General features: G+C 45.7%; 1 protein-coding gene across 3 annotated transcripts in view; it reads right to left on the bottom strand.

Moving 5' to 3' along the window:
• Positions 1-15,788, bottom strand: part of CNST (consortin, connexin sorting protein) — a 73,919-nt gene that overhangs the window by 18,959 nt on the left and 39,172 nt on the right. For all 3 annotated transcript variants that reach the window (XM_048484776.1, XM_048484786.1, XM_048484770.1), the window contains 3 exons: positions 13,742-13,772; positions 7,974-8,060; positions 5,609-5,723 (listed from right to left, as the gene is read on the bottom strand). In XM_048484776.1, the coding sequence (XP_048340733.1) occupies positions 5,609-5,723; positions 7,974-8,060; positions 13,742-13,772 (233 nt within the window). The remainder of the gene's footprint in view (positions 1-5,608; positions 5,724-7,973; positions 8,061-13,741; positions 13,773-15,788) is intronic.

Below are 15,788 nucleotides of genomic sequence, written 5' to 3' on the forward strand. Positions count from 1 at the left end.
CCCTCATGACATACCCTCCCCTGGCTTCATCAGCGATGCTGCAGCTCCTAATTGTCTCCCGATTCTACCGGGCATTCCACCGGCTTACCAAGATTGTAAGAGTATTTCAGGAGCAAGGAATGCGATCAATTGCCACCCCATAGAGACACTGACTGCCAAAATCATTATTACAGCCATGGGGGCTCAACTTTGCCCAAGGGTAGAAGAATCTACGCAAGCATGAGTCCCAATGTAGGGAGAAGGGAACTTCAGGTAGCCTTCTTAGACAAAAGAACCTTGCTTTCATGGGTTCATGCGACGGGCATACCAAACACACACATGCTGCTCCTGTATTGTTTGCATTAAAAAAAAGGATGGGTGCTTTAAGGCTCTGCCCACGCGATTACCGAGGACCTCAATGCGGTTTCCCTGTCCAATAAATACCCTTTGCCATTAATCAAGGGACCTGTTAGATGGTCATTGTTGTTAGCAAGGGGGTACGCATTTTTACTCAAGTTGGACTTAAGAGAAGCTTACTACAGGGTCAGGATTGCGAGGAAGGCTATGAGCGTTTGACTGCATTTTAACACAAAATTTGGACGAGTATGAATGCTTAATAATAATGCCATTAGCGGGTTAGTGGGGCCCCGGAGCTTTTATGGCCCTTATCGCCAACAAAGTTCTCCATCAGTATGATTTATTATACAAGGGAGTAGTGGTGTACTTAGATGATGTCTTAATTTGATTCACAAACCATGGAGGGAGCATGAAGCCTTGGTTAGGAAGTATTGAAACGCTTGCTCAACAACTCCCTCTTTTGCCAAACTTTCTAAATGTTGTTTTCCACCAAACCTCTATCGAAACTATTTGGGTTACTGGATCTCTTCGAGGGGCTAAAAATGGATCCTGCTAAGATTGAAGCAGTTCCTCCAAATGGCCTGCCCTACCAATCGGAAGGAACTCCCAATCTTTCCTAGGAGTTTGCTTCAATTTCTATCGGGACTTTATAATTCCCCAATTAAGCTGAACTGGGATTCCTCTCCCCACTCACAGTATCCTCCTTACGCACTAAGGGTAAAGACCCACAGGCTGCCAAGCCCGGGGCCCCCCTTTCCTGGTCTAAACAATGTCAGACAGCCTGTCAACATTTAAAATCAGCTTTACTTACTGACCCGAACCTATTCCTAGAAACACCCCTGACCCAGATCTTCCTTTTTTGTGGTTCACGTGGATGCCTACTTACCGGACAAAAGCTTGGTGCAGCCCCTGTTGCAGAAGAAAATAAAAGATGATAGGCTGGTTCCGTGTGCTTATTTTATCAAAAAGAAATTCTCCGGTGCTGAGCTCCAACTGGACTGTAGGGATAAAGAGACTCATGACCATCAAAGTAGCACTTTGTCCACTTAAGGCGAAAACCACTGGCTGGAGGGGCTAAACACCCTTTCAAGTTTTGGTCGGATCACAAGAACTTGGCAGCCCTTTCCAACCCCCTCAAGATGTCTCATAAAACAACTCCGTTGGGCCGATTTCTTTTCTCGTTTCTCTTTCACTGTCCATTTTTTTTTCCCGGAAAAACCAATAAACTGGCTGATCGCGGCTCTGGCGCCTGCCCGAGGGGGTGGAGCGCTGCCTACCCGGGAATATCCCGCGCACTGTTCTCTCCCCCCCCCTCCCAATTGGGGCTGGCTGTCACTTTCGATCTCAGAGCGTCCATTCTCCTCCTTCTCCACCCATTCCCAGCCTGGTCTCTCTCCTTTCCTACGAGAACTTCGACGGAGGCTGAGGAGCTGGAAAGCCACCAGCGGAGGAAGGTGGACTCCCAAATATGCGCCTGGAGAATGGGTGTTTGGCCGGCTGGGGGATTGTTGATGCGATGCCTCCCCTCCGTAAGCAGGTTCTTGAGGCCTGTCAAGTGATGCCCTTTCGGCTGGACATTTTGGTTTCCTTAAAGGGCGCTTGCATTTGGCCATGGCCGTCCAATTTTGGTGGCGCGCGATCGCAAGGACATTGAGACATATATCAAAGGTTGCTCTGTGTGTGCGGAAGCCAAATCCGTTCAGGGAAAACCCATGGTCTGTTGAAGCCTCTCCCGGTGGCCTCCCGCCCCTGGGAAGTCATCTGCATGGATTTTATTACGGATTTGCCAGAAAGTCAAGGCAACACGGTCTTGTGGGTGGTGGTGGACTTATTTTCTAAACAAGCCCATTTCATCCCATGTGCTTCCATCCCCTCCGGCTCCTAAGTTAGCTGGCGTCTGTTCATTCAACATATTTATCGTCTACACTCCGCCCCGTTAAAGGTGGTCTCCGACCGCGGGCCCCAATTCATTTCAAAGTTCTGGAAAGCTTTCCTGGAGCTTGTTGGGGAGCCGCCCCGGCAATTAACGCCCCCTACCGTTCAAAGTGACGGTGAGTCGGAGAGAGCGAACAGAACCCTGGAGCAGTATTTACGTTGTTACACCAACTATCACCAAGACAACTGGTGCGAGTTAATTCCGTTTGCAGAATACGCCTATAATAATGCGGTTCATAGCAGTACAAAAAAAAACCCCTTCGAGAAATTGTGTCTGGTCGATCCTTCCCTCCGTTGCCGCAACTACCTGCGGAAGCGTTGAATCCTCGGAGTTCCAACGGTGGATTTCATCTCTGGCTGAGGGGTGGAAAGCGGTCCAGACCATGCCTTACAGCAGGCTAAAGACTCCCAAAACTTCAGGCGGATAAGCACCGCACGGATTTCCCTTTACGTGTGGAAGCCTGGGTGTATTTGTCTACCAAAAATCTCAGAGGCGTGCATAAATTTTCAAAACTGGGCAAAAGATTAGGTGGGACCTTTTAAAGATTACTAAAGTGATTAATGATGTCACCGCCCGATTGGACTTGCCTAATTCTCTAAGTAATATCCATCCTGTCTTTCATTCTAGTTTGCTCAAGGAGGCTCCCGTTTCCGATGCCTGGCACGACCCGCCGGAGAGACCCCCGCCGACTATAATTGATGGCCACAAGTATTACGAAATTGACGCCATCCTGGACTCTCGTTTTAACCGCAAACGCTTGCAATATTTAGTCTCTTGGGTGGGATATTCCTCTGGGTATAATCAATGGGTCTATTCGAAAATATTGACGCCCCTGCCCTCGTTTCTGCTTTCCACCGCACATTTCCGCACAAACCTGGGGGGGAGAAGTTTTTCTTAGGGGAGGCAGAGTGTAAAGGATTCTATGGTGTTGATGTTCAGGACAGCCGCCTGGCCTTGACTGAGTTCCATAACCCGGGCGATGGGCCAGCATCTGCGGCGGAGACTCTGGCGGAGACCTTATCTCTGCGAGAGAGATGAGAACTCCGTTCCCATGGGAATCCGGGAGGGGGGATGGGATGGACAGAGTTATAACCTGTGCTTCTGGTGGGAGACTTTATTCCTGCCACGTCGTGTACGTGAGCTTTCTAGGATGTCTGAATAAACGGTCTTTTACACCAAAAAGCCTTTTATTTCTGCTTCTATGGAATTCCTTACACTGACTCACTTGCTTTCTTGCTTATTGCAGTTTTACCCTGTCCTTCCTCCAAGGAGCTCAGAGAAATTCATATACATGGCTCCTTACCCATTTTTCATTTTCAAATGCTCTGAGGTACAGTGTAGTACAAAATAGCAACTGGTCCTAGGCCACATTACGATAGGGTGGGAAATACCTGGAGACTTTGGGGGTTGAGCCTGAGGAGGTTAGGGTTTGGGAAGGAAAGGAGAGGAGAGGAGAGGGTCTGGGCTGAGAATGCCAGCTTCGCCAGAACTAGCTTGATGTTAGGTCTCGGAACCTTAAGCCAATAAACAGACTCTGAAGTATCAATCAGCAGTGCTTATTGATGAGGTATCAAAGCACCATACTTGGCAAAAGTCAGTTCTGGTGAAGCTGGCATTCTCAGTCCCCTTTATCCCCTGCTGAAAGCCCCCCTCCCGATTTCCCAGGAATTTGTGAAAAACAGTTGTGGAAGCCTAGGCATCCCAAGGTCGGCAGCAGATAGCGAGAGAGCCACCTAGCTTCCTGCCACTACGAGATAATGGATATAATTATTTTCTCATGGAACAGGAGTGCCAGGGGAAGCCTAGTTTCTTACAAAGCTTGTGAAGCCATAAAGTAAAGATCAAGGAAAGAACGTACAAATGGCAGTGGTTATATATAGCAGGCTGGTTACATATATCTTGGAGCAGCATTGGTTTGTTATTTCAATTAGTTACATAAAGTTTGGAATTTATCTTAATCACCCAGCTATCCCCTTGACAGGAGTAGTGTATAATGCCCACACAGTCCCCCACAACAGACACCTTGTGAGGAAGGTGGGGCTGAGAGAGTTCTGAAGAACTGTGAATAGCAAAAGGCCACCCAGCAGGACTGTAGGAGTGCATAAGCAAATCTGGTTCACTAGATAAGAGTTCGTTGCTCATATGGAGGAGAGGGGAATCAAACCTGCTCTTACCCACTACATCACACTGCTAGTTACAGGGCTCCATGACTGAAAGCTGAGGTAAAAAATCTTCTGCATTTAGCTTTGTACTTCTAGAGCACCCCCTGCGCCAACACTGGGTCAGGGCCTTCAGCCATCTCTCCTTCTCTGCACAGGCAGTCATCAGGTTTCTGCTGCTCTCCTCCCTCCCTTGCTCTTTCCCTCTCTGCTCTGTCTACACTCTGTCCCTCTCACTCCTCCTTCCACATCTCCATCCCCCTGTCTTTCTCCCATTTATTCCTCCTTGCCCCCTCCCTCCAGCTAGCCCCAGGCCCCTATTGGCTCTTGGGCTATCCATCAGGACCTCCTGGCCTGTGGATTGGCTTCCTGGACCGAGTGTCCGCCTCCCCCCTTAGGGGTCGGTAATTGGGGCACTGTCCAGCTTTGCTGTGGTGTTAGGTTGCCTGGCAGCTGAATTGCCTACCCATAGCTGCCAGCCTTCTCCCCTGAGCCTTCCCTTGCCCGTCCTCCAACTACAGTCTCTGCCGCCAATCCTGGCCAATGCAGTGGGCAGTGGCAGCTTTGTGCAGGACTCCAGCTGCCACTGACATAGGTCTTCCTCTCTACTGCCTGATGCTTCTCCTGGGCACACTGGCAATGGGGTGATTGGGTATGCCCCCTGGGAGGGGGGGGGCTGGCTTTGCCATTTCCTGGGGGGCCCAGGGGCCAGGGTGCAGGCAGTGAGTGCAAGTGTCAGTGGGGGGTGGGAGTATGGCAGTGGAGCCCAGTTCTGGACATTAATTCCAGCATATTCACCAGCATAACATCAACTCCATACACCAGAACATTTTCCAATCCTAACTAAGCCTGAGACACCTCCCTCATTCAATCACCTAACCCCTCTCATCTGATCACCACGTGTCTCCTGCATATATTCCTAATGTCATCAGTGTCAGCACTGAAACCTCTTCTTCCGGATGAATACTTGCACAAAACATTTGTTCAGTGCATTTTGATATACTTCTAACCGCAGCTTTCTGCACCAAACAGTTACCAGTTTTTTGAACCTTGGATAATTTCAAAATGATTTTCTACTCTGGCATGTGAAAGTCTCTTTTCAAAGAAAACAACTTTCATGCACATACAGTTACATATACACACTGGATTGTAATCAAGAAAAAGTATTTTTACTTACTCTTGATGTGATGTGCAAAGTTCAGCAAGTTTGTCTAACTCTTCATTATTCAGACCTTCAGCAGAATTTTTTAGACCTGGAACCTCACCGAATGCAGTTGCTTTCCATTTTTTTTCTGTACCAATGCACAAACATTCCAACCACTATGCTAAATTTCAATAAACTAAGATGCCTTCAACAAAGAAGAATATTTCTGCATGTGCTTTAAACTCATAGCTTTGTTTAAAAAATGGTTTAGAAAAGTAAAACCCCCACAAATATTCAGCACAGAATTATAGTAGTTCATACTACTATATGACATCCAGCAGGGATAAATCTATGTAAAATGGTGCCCAGGGCTAGACTGAGTGCTGCGCCTCCTCCTCCCCCCAATACACAGGTGCTCCCCGCTCCCATGGGGAACAGGGTCAGCTGGAGATGGCAGCAGCAAGGGCCCGTTTGAGCCATGCTGGGTCTAGGCTAGGATCCAACTCTAAGCTGCACCCTGCATCTTAGAGTTAGATCCAAGTCTGGGATCAGACTGAAACCAGATGCTCTCATCCCATTATCTTTATACTGTTGGCTCTGCCTCCAAGGTCCATATTGGGTTGGAGGTGGAGCTTGGGGCTAGAGCCAACAGCGTAAAGCTAGTGGAATGAGAGCAGTTGGCTTCAGTTTGAGCGTACTAAGCTGCAGACTGCAGTTTAGAGTTGGATCCTAGCCTAGTCCCAGCCCAGCTCAACTGGCTTCCTGCTCCCATATCCACATGGAGATTAGGTGTGGAGCCATCCCCACACCAGACCTCCATGTGGAAATGGGGTGGAGTGAGCCTGGCAGGCCCAATTCACAATCTCTACATAGAGATTGTGGGTGGGGTGAACCAGGTGTGCCAGCCTTCAACTGCGTCCCAGTTCCAAACTCCACGGGGATTTCCGGGTTTGGACACAGTTATGGGGGGAAGTATAATCAAACCCCAAGAAGTGGTGCCTGTGGCTCAAGACCCACTGCCTACCATAGCTAAGCCAGTGAAAGCCAGAAATCTAAGTAAAAATAACAATGCCTTTTTCATGGAAATTAGATAAGAAAAAATGCTACCATATATACTCATGTACAAGTCGAATTTTTCAGCACATTTTTAATGTTGAAAAAGCTCCCCTTGACTTATATGCGGGTCATTAAATTTTTTTGTGTGTTTTAACTTTGCCGGCCAGCAGGGGGTGCTGTTTTTATGCTAGCGGCACCAAAATTGCAGGGTACCCTCAGAAGACACTCCTGATGATACCAGCCAAGTTTGGTAAAGTTTGGTTCAGGGGGTCCAAAGTTATGGACCCCCAAAAGAGGTGCCCCCATTCCCCATTGTTTTCAATGGGAGCTATTAGTAGATGGGGCTACCCTTTTGAGGGTCCATAATTTTGGACCCTCTAAACCAAACTTCACCAAACCTGGCTGGTCTCGTCAGGAGAGTCTCTTTATGATACCAGCCAGGTTTGGTGAAGTTTGGGTCAGGGGATCCAAAGTTATTGACCCCCAAAGGGGATGCCCCATCACCCATTGTTTACAATGGAAGCTAATAGTAGATTTTCCATTTCTGATAATATTCCTCTTAAAATCTAAGTTGGGTTACATTTGGACATACAGATGATGATGAGGAATTCAGTTTTGAAGGATTTTAACTCTTGTGTTTTAGCTTGGTTGCTGGTTGAGCTAAGGTTTTTGTACTTTTAAAGTTATTGTTGATACCATATTGTTCTTGTTGACCCTCTTTTCCACTTACAGAGCCAGTTTACTGTTTTTCTTTGAAATAAATATTCAAAAACATTTAATCTACTGATGCCTCAATTGATGTAATTTTATTGGCATCTATTTTTATTTTTGAAATTTACCAGCAGCTGCTGCATTTCCCACCCTTGACTTATACGCGAGTCAATAAGTTTTCCCAGTTTTTTGTGGTAAAATTAGGTGCCTCGACTTATATGCGGGTCGACTTATACACGAGTATATACGGTAAGTGTTTCTCATACCAATCAGAGCTAGGAAAAATGTAGGATTTTGTTCTGTTCAGGTCTGCCACATGGGCTTTGACATAGGGATGCTGCTGGTGAGACGTCGCCTCTGGGGAAAACCCAGAACTAACATCATACTTCTCTAGGAATTACCAGAAACTCTATGATAAAACTATGGCGTTTCCAGCAATTCCTGGAGAAGACTGATATCATTTCCAGGCTTTTCCCAGAAGTGATGTTGCACAATCACCAGCAGTGTTTTTCTCCTATCAGTCACATGGATGGCAGCAGGAAACAGGATTCCCTACCCCTACCAGCCCTGATCAGAAAAGATTTCTCCATCTTTATATAGTAAATCATTTCCCACTATGTGATACACTTACCCCACTGCTGCTGAATGGAGGAAAGATTTGCAAGTAGTTGTTCATGGTATAATTGTTCAAGCTGAATGAACTTCATGGCCTTCTCATCTGAATGGAAAGCTAAAGTGAAATACTGATATAGATGGACAGTAGAAAGTAGATATAATTGAGCACGGTTATCAAAAGCAATAGACTGCCTGACTATAAAATGGAAAATTAATGTGCGGGTGCTCCTGACTTATTCACATGTGCATGAAAATTTACTACCTCAACCCCTCTATTTTCCTCAACACAAGTCTACATTCAATTCCCCGTGCATATGAACCAACACTTTCCCTTTTTTGGGCAACAAGCTTTCTGAAGTGGGTCTGTCTTTAATCAGCAGTTTGACTTTCAGATCTAATAGTACAAACAATATAGCCTGGGATCACCCAGCAGCATTTATTTCTCCAAAACACCAAATAATCTCTCTCTCACACACAAAATTGAATTTTTATGTCTCCTTTAAAGCACAGGCTCTAGTGTTTTGTTTTCCCGTCTAGGATACAAAAGAAGAAACTAATTACCGGGGTTCACAAAACATCAGGAACAGTTAAAGTAGTCATATTATCTTATACACTGTTTGATCATATGCCTCTGGCTGAACCTGAAAAATTAGTTTTAAGTTAACAAACACCTTAAAGATTCGACTCTAGTAGCACTTTAGTAAAAGGTAAAGGTAAAAACAGTTCCCTGTGCAAGCACGAGGTGATGTCACATCACAATGCTTACTAGGCAGACTATGTTTACAGGGTGGTTTGCCATTTGCCTTCCCTGGTCTTCTACACTTCACCCCCAGCAAGCTGGGTACTCACTTTACCAACCCTGGAAGGATGGAAGGCTGAGTCATCCTTGAGCTGACTACCTGAAACTGACTTCCATTAGGATTGAACACAGCTGGTGAGCAGAGCTTTGACTGCTATACCGCAGCTTATCACTCTGTGCCACAGGGCTCCCTAGCATCTTCCAGACTAACACAATTTTCATGGTCCGAGCTTCAAGAATCAGCTCCTTTCATCAGATACCATCAATCATCAAAGGAAGCTGACTCTTGAAAGTTCATATCTCAAAGATCTATGGTGCTACAGAATATGAATCTAGCTGTTCTACTGCAATCCAACCTGGCTATTGTCTGTGGCAAGTGATCACATCAAGTTAGATCTTGGATGGAGTGGATTAGGCATTTGCATTGAAGCCTAAGATCTTGGGGGTGCTCATGGACACAACCTTGCTTTTTGAAAAGTGCATATGACATAGTGGCTAGCAGTCACACAGGTTCATGTTTTTGTAACCTTATGGCTGAATTGCTGTAATGTGTTTTAGGTTGGGCTGCTATTGAAGAAATCGACAGCTGTTTCAAAATGTAGCAGCCCAGCAGTGTCAGATGATTACTGCCCACCTAAAAGCAGCTGTTCTGGCTGCTGGTTTGCTTCCTAGTCCAATTCAAGGTACTGGTTATCACTTTTTAAGTCTCCATGGCCTAGGACAGTGGTTCTCAACCTTCCTAATGCCGCAATCCTTTAATACAGTTCCTCATGTTGTGGTTACCCCCAACCCTAACATTTATCCATTTTACAGATGGAGAACACTAAGAACATAAGAACAAGCCAGCTGGATCAGACCAAAGTCCATCTAGTCCAGCTCTCTGCTACTCGCAGTGGCCCACCAGGTGCCTTGGGGAGCTCACATGTAGGATGTGAACGCAATGGCCTTCTGCGGCTGTTGCTCCCAATTACCTGGTCTGTTGAGGCATTTGCAATCTCAGATCAAGGAGGATCAAGATTGGTAGCCATAAATCGATTTCTCCTCCATAAATCTGTCCAAGCCCCTTTTAAAGCTATCCAGGTTAGTGGCCATCACCACCTCCTGTGGCAGCATATTCCAAACACCAATCACATGTTGCGTGAAGAAGTGTTTCCTTTTATTAGTTCTAATTCTTCCCCCCAGCATTTTCAATGGATGCCCCCTGGTTCTAGTATTGTGAGAAAGAGAGAAAATTTTCTCTCTGTCAACATTTTCTACCCCATGCATAATTTTGTAGACTTCAATCATATCCCCCCTGAGCCGCCTCCTCTCCAAACTAAAGAGTCCCAAACGCTGCAGCCTCTCCTCATAGGGAAGGTGCTCCAGTCCCTCAATCATCCTTGTTGCCCTTCTCTGCACTTTTTCTATCTCCTCAATATCCTTTTTGAGATGCGGCGACCAGAACTGGACACAGTACTCCAAGTGCGGTCGCACCACTGCTTTATATACGGGCATGACAATCTTTGCAGTTGTATTATCAATTCCTTTCCTAATGATCCCCAGCATAGAGTTTGCCTTTTTCACAGCTGCCATGCATTGAGTTGACATTCCCATGGAACTATCAACTAAGACGCCTAAATCCCTTTCCTGGTCTGTGACTGATAGCACTGACCCCTGTATTTTATTTATTTATTTATTTATTTATTTGTTCCACTTTTATACCGCCCTCCCCCAAAGGGCTCAGGGCGGTTTACATCACAATATAAACAAGCGGATAACAAAATATAATACTAAAAATTCATGTCAGTTAAAAGCAGCGCTCTTAATTTATAATCAGTTAAAAAAACAGATGGCGTTCAGCCACTAGCTCCCCAACTCCCTTGAGAGGGGAACAGCGGATCTTAGTTGTTAATGGGCACCTATCAGCAGCCGGCCTCCCCAAAAGCCCGGCGGAATAACTCAGTCTTACAGGCCCTGCGGAACTCTTGTAGGTCCCGCAGGGCCCGGACAGCTGGAGGAAGAGCATTCCACCAGGCAGGGGCCAGGGCCGTAAAAGCCCTGGCCCTGGTGGAGGCCAGCCGCATCATAGAGGGGGCGGGGATCTCCAGTAGATTGGCCTCTGCCGAACGCAGAGACCGACGTGGGACATATGGGGCCAGACGGTCCCTGAGGTACGAGGGTCCCAGACCGCGTAAGGCCTTAAAGGTTAACACCAATACCTTGAAGACGATTCAGAATTCAACTGGGAGCCAGTGCAGGCGGTGCAACACGGGCGTGATGTGATCTCTAAAGGCACCACCCGTGAGCAGTCGAGCCGCCGCATGCTGGACCAGTTTCAATTTCCGGATCAGCCTCAAGGGTAGGCCCGCGTAGAGCGAGTTGCAATAGTCTAATCTGGAGGTGACCGTTGCATGAATCACTGTAGCGTGTATGTGAAGTTTGGATTTTTTGCCCCTATGTGCATCACTTTACATTTTGCTACATTGAACTGCATTTGCCATTTCTGAGCCCACTCACCTAATTTATCAAGGTCCGCTTGGAGCTCTTCGCAATCCTTTGTGGTTCTCACCACCCTACATAATTTGGTATCATCTGCAAACTTGGCCACCACGCTACCCACCCCTACTTCCAGGTCATTTATGAATAGGTTAAAGAGCACTGGTCCCAATACGGATCCTTGGGGGACACCACTCCCTACATCTCTCCATTGTGAGAACTTCCCATTTACACCCACTCTTTGTTTCCTGTTTCAGACACTGATGCAGAGAGTCTTAGGTGACCCCTGTGAAAGGGTCGTTCGACCCCCAAAGGAGTCCCGACCCCCAGGTTGAGAACCACTGGCCTAGGAGGACCTGCATTATCTAGACTATAGAGGACTGTCTCAACCCATATGACTTTCCGTGTCAACTGTAGTCTTCAGACTGCCACCTACTGGCTTTGCCCACATTTAAGGCAGCCTGCCTGGAATCAGCCACAGTCCATTATTTTTCTACTTTAACTCCCCATCTGTGGAATGGGATCCCTGATAAGGTAAGGGGAAAGACTGTGGTTAGTGTTGTATAGTGTTTTAAATGAAAACCAATAGCTTGAAGCCCTTCCCCACCCCTGCAAATGACTGCAATTTATACCCCATTAAAAAACCTGACGAGTAAAATGCCCTCACAATACTTCCTGAAGATTTCTATTTAAAATTTTTAAATGGTAGTGTTTAAATCATAATGTTTTAAGTGGCTTTAAGCTACAAGAAAACACAGGGAATACTTAAACAAAGTTTAGAGGATTATTTTACTACAATTCTGCATATCTTGTCCATGATGCAATGAATTGACATATAGGTTTGGATTTCATAAAGGATTTCTACAGATGGAACAGATGGGGAATTTTCACTGATTTCCCCTTTACCAAGCTGCTCCTGGGGGAAGGGGATGTTTCCCCAGGAACAGCACTTCAGGGGTACTTTGGGTTGCAGAAAAGGCAGAAGTCTTACTATGCAAACAATTTTTTTCTGTTTACACAAATCCTAGCGGATCCTAGCCACTGAGCCAATTCCCACTTGCCAATGGTCCAATGCTACAATTGCACAAATTGCTGTGATTGTGTTTGAAAGTTTGAAACAAGGTCAGACAAATGGCACATTTATATGAGTTCTACATACTCCTGAGTCTGCTGGTGGCTTGTGAAAACCTGTGGTACATAGATAAGAACTGCTAGGAGTGCAATCTAGTCCTATCAGTTTATTCAGCCATGGCCAAAGCATATAAAATAAAACGAACACTAGTGCAGGAATTCCATAATAAGTTTTCCCCGAAGAGTTTACATACTCAGCTGCTTTTTTTTAATTAGGTGGCTTACTTTATAGACGGATACACAGCCCAGAAAATAGGGGGGATGAATCTAATATTGGGAATATTATATCCAATTGTACCTTAGATTTTTAAAAGTTTATTGACTAGAAATCCAAAAAATATTTGAGCATGTTCTGGAACTTCCCTTAATTTCGTATTTAAGCTCAGCCTCTTGTAATAATGGAGGCAGCTCTCAAAGAGTCTCAGTTTTCAGAACTGTAAGGCATTGTAAGGTGTTGCTATAAAAGATGATGGTGGTGGAGGAACAGAACGCAAGCCGCTACACTTGGATCCGGCTACAAAGCAATAAAATATTATGAAATGTATGCAAATTTCCCAATAGTACTCTGTTCTTTAAAAAAAGCCCGAGACACAGAAAATTTAGTCTATGCCTAGAAACAGGTTAGTGTGAAAACAAAAGAATGCTATATTAGCTGGGGTGGGATTAAATGAAGACCAAATCCATTATGAATGATACAGCTAGAGAAAACCCTTTCACAGCTATGAGCATACCTATAAGTAAGACATCTGCAGATCATCATGCGAACAACTTTAAGGTGTCTTCAGAACTCTTTGCAACTAATCTTAAGGCCATTTCCGCACGGTCAGGATGCGCCCCCACGCCGCCAAGAGTTCTGGCGGCGTGGGGGCGCAAGCCCGTTCGCATGAACGGGCGAAGCGGAGGCCGGCAGACGGCTCCGCACGGAGCCGCCTCTTCCCCCGTCCCCGCCCCACTCACGGTGTCCTCGTCGTCGCCTGCTGGGCGTCACAGCCCCGCCCACGCTGCCCTCCGACCCCTGGAGGGAAGACGCTTCCTCCCCAACAATAACCCTTTAAAGGGTTGTTGTTTAGGGCGGCCTGACGCCGCCCTGGGGGAAGGGAAGCACAGTCAGGTCGCCGCTGCTGCGTTGCAGCAGCGCCGCCTGTGCGAACGGCGGCCTGGGGACGGTGTTTTTACCGCCCCCAGGTCGTCGTTAATGGGCCATGCGGAAACGGCCTTAGTTCACTCAGTTCAAAGCTAAAATGAGAACAAGCACGTTTACTGAAAATCAGACTTTTCAGTTCTAGACCTGACCTTCAGCCATATGATTTCATTTCCATTTGGATGGCAATGGTGCCCTTTGATTAAAAAAAAAATCAGTCCTGATTTTTAAAGGATACATTCTCCATCCTGAAAATAGGTTTCAGCAATCTGCAAAAATAACAGCAGAGGAAAATACATTATTTATTTATTATTTATTTATTACTTAAACTTTTATACCGCCCCCATCCCCGAAGGGCTCTGGGCGGTGTACACACAAAATATAAATACAAATAAACACATTATTAAAACCCTTAAAACAGCGATAACAATAAAAGAGGCGTCCGCCAACCCCAGTTTTAAAAATTCTCCCCGGGGAAAAAGAGAGGGGGGGGGTGGAGAGTCGTGTCAGATGGTAGGCCCAGGTATAAGCCAATTAAGGGCCGACTGGGGGGCAGACATTCATGTGTCAGACATTATCAGACATTCATGTGTCACTTAGGAAAAGATGTTGCTTGTTTTGCTCCAGTTCCATGTTTGCTTCTTCTGCCCTCGTTTTCCAATGCATGCACAGTAATGTATAATGAAATACCATAAAACAAATGCAGTTTACTTTTAACATAAAATCTCCAAGATAATCCTTAACAATATTCACAAAGGCTAAAAAGCACCTGTAAGAAATAAAAATCTTTACGAAACTTGCTATCACAAAATCAATCTTGTATTTCTATTATCTGTAAAAGTCACTTTGATTCACAAATGTTTACACCTTGGAAAATGTTGTGTGTCCTTAAGGTGATATTGGACTCTGATTCTGTTCACCTGGCACCTTCAATACTGTTGTTAAGGTGCCATATGAAGACCATTTAATTCCATATGACATCTGGTTAAGCTATTCTTAGGATTTTTGTGTAATTTTTATCCACTGAGATTTATTACTGCTAGTTTACTGAGATGCATTTTTATTATATAGATTCTTAGATATGGAAGAATCCTTATAGGGCACCTAGTCTCAATTCTATTCAGTGCAGAAAATCCAAAACAGGATTTTAATTTTATTGTTGGTTGTTATTGATTTTTAAGTTGTAAATTCTGTCAACTGGTAGTTTTACTCTTACTTTACAACTACTCTAGGCCCATCAATTCCAGAAGTAGTGCTGGGGAACTACTGTTACTGGGTCCTGTGGCACTTATGCTATGGAGTCTTGCAGAGAATCAGCTCATCTCCCATGCTGTTTAATATCTACATGAAACCTCTGGGAGAGTTTGTTTAGAGCAGGGGTAGGGAACCTGCGGCTCTCCAGATGTTCAGGAACTACAATTCCCATCAGCCTCTGTCAGCATGGCCAATTGGCAGGTTCCCTATCCCTGGTTTAGAGTGCACTGCCACATCATGTGGAAGACAGCCAATTGTATTTCTCCTCATCATTTGAGCCTAGTGGGTCTGTAGAAGTCCTGCAGGTGCCTGGAGAAAATAATGGGATGGATGAGGGCCAATACATTGAAGCCCAAACTAGATAAGATCTTGGTACTATTGGTCAACAGCAAAGCTGTCTGAAGACATAAGAGTCTGCCTCTCCTGGAGAGAGTTGCACTCCCCCTGAAGTGGCAGGTTTGTAGCTTGGGGAGTTGCTAGACCAGGGATAGGGAACCTGCGGCTCTCCAGATGTTCAGGAACTACAATTCCCATCAGCCTCTGTCAGCATGGCCAATTGGCCATGCTGGTAGGGGCTGATATCGAGGATTCTACCCTGTGCTTTGCTGAACCTTGACTGTAACGGAGACTGGAGGTTTCTTTAAGGCCTTTACTAGTTTCAGCCCTTCCTTGAAAACTGGCCACAGTGATTCATGCTCTGATTGTATCCAGGTTGGATTATTGTAATGCACTTCATGTGGGCTGCTCTTGAAAACTGTTTGGAAACTTCAATTAGTCCAAAATGAAGCAGCCAGGTTATTGCAGAGAGCTGGACACAAGTATCGTATCACCTCCATGCTGAAAGATCTGCACTGGCTGCCCATCTCTTTCTGGGCACAATTCAAACCACTGGTTCTTACTTTTAAAATCCTAAGTGGCTTGGGGGCTATGGTACTTGAAGACCTGCCTCTACTCCTATTGTCCAGTTCACCAGAAGATCCTCTTCTGAAATCCTACTCTCTCCTGCTCACCTGGGTCCTTCACAAGTGAAG

Source organism: Sphaerodactylus townsendi, linkage group LG01 (genome assembly GCF_021028975.2).
Source record: "Sphaerodactylus townsendi isolate TG3544 linkage group LG01, MPM_Stown_v2.3, whole genome shotgun sequence".
Taxonomy (NCBI): Eukaryota; Metazoa; Chordata; class Lepidosauria; order Squamata; family Sphaerodactylidae; genus Sphaerodactylus; species Sphaerodactylus townsendi.